The sequence below is a fragment of the Odocoileus virginianus genome, unplaced genomic scaffold, assembly GCF_023699985.2.
Source record: "Odocoileus virginianus isolate 20LAN1187 ecotype Illinois unplaced genomic scaffold, Ovbor_1.2 Unplaced_Scaffold_34, whole genome shotgun sequence".
NCBI classification, from domain to species: Eukaryota; Metazoa; Chordata; class Mammalia; order Artiodactyla; family Cervidae; genus Odocoileus; species Odocoileus virginianus.
The window spans coordinates 200,534-206,448 of record NW_027224296.1 but is presented as its reverse complement, the minus strand read 5'-3'; the positions used below and the strand labels follow the sequence as shown (position 1 = coordinate 206,448).

The window sequence follows — 5,915 nt, the reverse complement described above, 5'->3', positions numbered from 1 at the left end:
TCTAAATTCCATATATATGTGTTAGTATACTGTAATGGTCTTTATGTTTCTGGCTTACTTCACTCTGTATAATGGGCTCCAGTTTCATCCATCTCACTTAGAACTGATTCAAATGAATTATTTTTAATGGCTGAGTAATATTCCATGGTGTATATGTACCACAGCTTCCTCATCCATTCATCTGCTGATGGGCATCTAGGTTGCTTCCATGTCCTGGCTATTACAAACAGTGCTGCGATGAACATTGGGGTGCATGTGTCTCTTTCAGATCCGGTTTCCTTGGTGTGTATGCCCAGAAGTGGGATTGCTGGGTCATATGTCAGTTCTATTTCCAGCTTTTTAAGAAATCTCCACACTACCAACGGTATTTTTCACAGAACTAGAACAAATAATTTCACAATTTGTATGGAAATACAAAAAACCTTGAATAGCCAAAGTAACCTTGAGAAAGAAGAATGGAACTGGAAGAATCAATCTGCCTGACTTCAGGCTATACTACAAAGCCACAGTCATCAAGACAGTATGGTACTGGCACAAAGACAGAAATATAGATCAATGGAACAGAATAGAAAGCCCAGAGATAAGTCCACGAACCTATGGTCACCTTATCTTCAACAAAGGAGGCAAGGATATACAATGGAAAAAAGACAACCTCTTTAACAAGTGGTGCTGGGAAAACTGGTCAACCATCTGTAAAAGAATGAAACTAGAACACTTTCTAACACCATACACAAAAATAAACTCAAAATGGATTAAAGATCTAAATTTAAGAACAGAAACTATAAAAGTCCTAGAGGAGAACATAGGCAAAACACTCTCCGACATAAATCGCAGCAGGATCCTCTATGACCCACATCCCAAAATATTATAAACAAAAGCAAAAATAAACAAATGGGACCTAATAAAACTTAAAAGCTTTTGCACAACAAAGGAAACTATAAGCAAGGTGAAAAGACAGCCCTCAGATTGGGAGAAAATAATAGCAAACGAAGCAACAGACAAAGGATTAATCTCAAAAATATGCAAGCAACTCCTCCAGCTCAACTCCAGAAAAATAAATGACCCAATCAAAACATGGGCCAAAGAACTAAACAGACATTTCTCCAAGGAAGACATACAGATGGCTAAAAAACACATGAAAAGATGCTCAACATCACTCATTATCAGAGAAATGCAAATCAAAACCACAATGAGGTACCATTACACGCCAGTCAGGATGGCTGCTATCCAAAAGTCTACAAGCAATAAATGCTGGAGAGGGTGTGGAGAAAAGGGAACCCTCTTACACTGTTGGTGGGAATGCAAATTAGTACAGCCACTATGGAATACAAATGATATTTTGAGTTTTAATCCAGAGCCTCTTTCATCCAAGATATACGAACTTATGCCTCTAAAACATTTAAAATTTCCAAGGGTCAGGAAGGAGAGGAAATGAGAACGTTCTTGTCCTCTGTTGGCATTTTCTATGTATCACATGCCTTATCTTTTCTTTAAAAAAATCCCACCTTCCTTCTCCAATGCAGCCCATAAGAAAATTCTCCATTGCTTTTTCTTTGTAAAAAAATTGTTATAAAATAATTATATTTCATGATGTTTTAATGATTGGATATACAATGAAATTTATATACATACATAATATTTTATCTGTGCAATCTGGCTTAGCATTTGCCACTTGCCACTTTTCATGGTCATTAATAAGGTCCTTAACAATTCATCAAAAATCTGCATAATTTATATATATATGCATATATATATGAAAAACTGGATATATGGCATAAATATGAAAATCTAGCATATATATGCATATATACATATATATGTCAGTCACTCAATTGTGTACAACTCTTAGCAACTCCATGGACTGTAACCCCACAGGTTCCTCTGCTCACGAAATTCTCTAGGCAAGAATACTAGAGTGGGTAGCCATCCCCTTCTCCAGGGGATCTTCACAACTCAGGGATGGAACCTGGACCTCCCACATTGCAGGCAGATTCTCTACCATCTGAGTCACCAGGGAAGTCCTGTATATAAACGTATACCATAACTTTGATTATTTCTTTGAGATTTACACCATATTCTTAAGATTTGCTTTCATAAATAACGGCGCAGTGCAGCAGCCAGCATTTCTGTTAATTTCATATTCACTTCTTTGCTGTCCCTGGTAACTCAGATGGTAAAGGGTCTGCCTGCAATGCGGGAGACCCAGGTTAGATCTCTGAGTGGGGAAGATCCCCTGGAGAAGGGAATGGCAACCCACTCCAGTATTCTTGCCTGAAGAATCCCAGAGACAAAAATGTCTTGTCCATGGGGTGGCAAAGATTCAGACACGACTGAGTAACTAACACTTTCTCTTTCTTTGTTTAGAACTTCAGATAAATCTAAAGCAGTGAATTTGCATAGTGAATTGCATAATGTAATGAACAAAATCACTACACTAACCTTATAGAAAAGTATGCATTATCATGTCTTTTTTAAGAGAGGTGAAACTGAATCAAGGATGATATAATGCAGAATAACTATTAATATTTTACTCCATACCCAGTAAATTAGGAACATGGAAAAGGAAAACGGTACTGCTGTGACAGACTCCACCCTCCTCGGATTCTCAGATGCCCCTGAGCTGAGAGTCTTCCTATTCCTGCTGTTTCTTTCCATCTATGGAGCCACAGTTTTGGGAAACCTGGGCATAATTGCCCTGATTCAGGTCAGCTCTCGACTCCACACCCCCATGTACTTTTTCCTCAGCCACTTGTCCTTTGTGGATTTCTGTTACTCCACGACCATCATGCCGAAGATTCTAGCTAACATCTTAAATGATGACAAGGCCATTTCCTTCCTGGAATGTGCTGTGCAATTCTACCTGTTTTGCACGTTTGTGGTAACTGAGGTCATTCTGCTGGCAGTGATGGCCTATGACCGCTTTGTGGCCATCTGTGACCCACTGTTCTACATGGTCACCATGTCCCGGAATCTCTGCATGGAGTTGGTGTTTTGTTGCTATCTCAATGGTGCTGTATGTTCTCTGATTCACTTGTGTTTAGCTCTTCAGATCCCATCCTACAGATCAAATGTGATCAACAACTTTTATGATTTCTTTTGTGATCTCCCCCCTCTCTTGTCTCATGCTTGCTCTGATGTCACTGTGACTCAATTGGTGCTATACATTGTGGCCACTTTCAATGAGGTTATCACCATTGTGGTCATCCTCACGTCCTACTTGTTTATTCTCATCACCATCCTGAGGATGCCCTCTGCAGACAAAAGGTGCAAAGCTCTTTCCACCTGTGCTTCCCACCTCACTGCCATCATTGTCTTTCATGGAACAATCCTTTTCATTTATTGCCAGCCCCACTCTGGCAACAGCATGGATACTGACAAAGTGGCCACAGTGTTCTACACTGTATGATCCCCATGCTGAACCCCCTGATCTATAGTCTGAGGAAGAAGGATGTGAAAGAAGCTCTCAGAAAAGTGGTGAGCTCCAAAATATTATCCTAGAGAACATTTTCCTAGCAGGACTCAGGGTTAGAATTTGAAGACTGATGAAAGGGTAATGATGCATTTCAGTGTTGGAGTGAAAAGAACAGTCAAGATGTGAATAGCTATGAGTGAATCTTTTTAATTTTCTTATCTTTGTGCCTTTTCAAGTTACAAGTTTAGGATTGATTGAGAATATTTCAAAATGTGCAGCCTACTTCTTTGCTTTGATGCTATCTAAAATGTTTTAAATTGGACCATGCACTGGACTGTTAAAACACACAAATTTAATTATCTCTTAGACTTTCATGAGTTTAATGGACTAAGTATCATATTTTATTTTAACATCCATTATGGGGACTATGATTCATTTCAAAATTGAACACCTGTTATTTTACAATAAGGAACACACCTTTGTCAGTTTTTACATAGAATAAGATTCCATATGTGTATGCAAATATAAATTTATATATTCTCTTTATTGTTTTGTTCTTACTTCCTTTATTATTATTTGTTTTTGTCATTGCAGTATCCAGTGGTTTTGGGGTTTCATATATTATCATGTCTAAATAATAGAGACATTGATAATAATTACATTACAAAAGTTTTAGGGAAATTAAATTACATGTCAAGTGCAAATAGCTTAGGAATATCCCTAACACATAATTGGCTGTCTCTATGTATGTGTGTATGTGTGTGTGTGTGTGTGTGCATAGACGTATGTTGTCTATTGCACTTGACAGTACTGTACTTTGCAGATACTGCATTTTTACAGATTGAAGATTTGTGGAAACCCTGCATCAGGCAAGTCTATTTGCACTGTTTTTCCAGCAATGTTTGCTTGCTCATGTCTCTGTCACATGTCACATTTTGGTAATTCTTGCAATATTCTAAACTTTTTCATTATTATATGTTATGGTGATCTTCCATCTCTGATGTTACTATTAAAAAAGATTACAGCTCACTGAAGGTTAGACAGTGGTTAGCATTTTAAAGTATTTTTCAACTAGGATACGTATAGTTTTTAGTTTTTGTTGATTTGCCTAAAATTTTAAATTATTTTATTTTATTTTGGCTGTGCTGGGTCTTCTATGTGGCATGTGGACTTCGCTAGTTGTGGTGCTTGGATTTAATTCCCTGTGGCATGTGGTATCTTAGTTTCCCCATAAGGGATCAAGCACAGGTCCCCCGAAAAAGTAAGTGGATTCTCAACCACTGGACCACTAAGGAAGTCCCAATATATGCACATTCCTTAGACACAATATTTCAGTGTGCATACTTAGACACATGCACACTGAAAATGTTTTTGACCTGCTTTATTAATGATATTTGCCTTACTGGAAAGTGAAAGTGAAGTCACTCAGTCGTGTCCAACTCTTTGCGACCCCATGGACTGTAGCCTGCCAGGCTCCTCCATCCATGGGGTTTTCCAGGCAAGAATACTAGAGTGGGTAGCTATTTCCTTCTCCAGGGGATCTGGATCTTTTGCAACGCCACGGACTATAGACCATCAGGTATCTCTATGTTGCAATTATTTAATAAACATTGTTATGAATAGCAGCATTTCTGACTTTTGCCCCTTTTCTCACTTTTAATTATTTTCTTCAGGCTTACTTTATTTTTTTTCTCATTTATTTTTATTAGTTGGAGGCTAATTACATCACAATATTGTATTGGTTTTTGCCATACATTGACATGAATCAGCTATGGGTTTACATGTGTTCCCCATCCTGATCCCCTTTCCCCCTCCCCTCCCCATCCCATCCCTCTGGGTCTTCCCAGTGCACCAGCCCTGAGCTGTTGATCCGTTTCACACTTGATAATACACTTAAAAATATTCATTAAATGCTTACTGTGACTCATAGGTGGACTTCTAACTTCTGTGTATATTTCTTTTCTGTGTCTTGATAAAATGACCTTTGTTCATCCTTCCTTTACGTGTTTAAACTTCATCTCTTTCTTCAATCTTGGTTCATATGTGCCACTGATACTTTATTTGTGCTTCCATTATGTTTTATGTAAATTTATACATTGCATTCACTTGCTTAATGAAGCATATCTCTGTGTGTATATCCTAGTGTTAGAAAGTTTATGAAACTTGAGTTTATGAAACTGGACACTGGAGTTTATGAAAACCAGGACAGGGAATTTGACTCTCATTTTTTTAATTTGACAAGCAATACAAACTTCTTAATTTCTCAGTTTCCTCAAGTTTGAACAATGGTTATTACTGTTAACCTCTCAACATTATACCGAGATTACACTTTGACAACATGTAGGTACTCACTGGCACTAGGAAGATACTTTATGTGTGTTTCAGTGAAATCTTTGAGGCCTGGAACTATTTATTCTCTTCTCTCTCACTATCATTTACATATTATAAGTTATCTTTATTTTTATTAGATAGTTAAATGAATAAAAACTGTTATATAAGCTGT

General features: G+C 37.6%; 1 protein-coding gene across 1 annotated transcript; it reads left to right on the top strand.

The window, feature by feature from the left end:
- The first annotated feature begins 2,554 nt into the window (after window positions 1-2,554).
- LOC110146835 (olfactory receptor 5L1-like) lies at window positions 2,555-3,406 on the top strand. The gene has a single exon (XM_020907901.2). It carries the CDS (start codon window positions 2,555-2,557, stop codon window positions 3,404-3,406), a length of 852 nt encoding a protein of 283 aa, XP_020763560.2.
- Window positions 3,407-5,915: the final 2,509 nt, after the last annotated feature.

What these genes read in the sequence shown, in the direction of transcription:
- LOC110146835 (XM_020907901.2), top strand. Translation starts at nt 2,555, where the DNA reads ATGGAAAAGGAAAACGGTACTGCTGTGACAGACTCCACCCTCCTCGGA.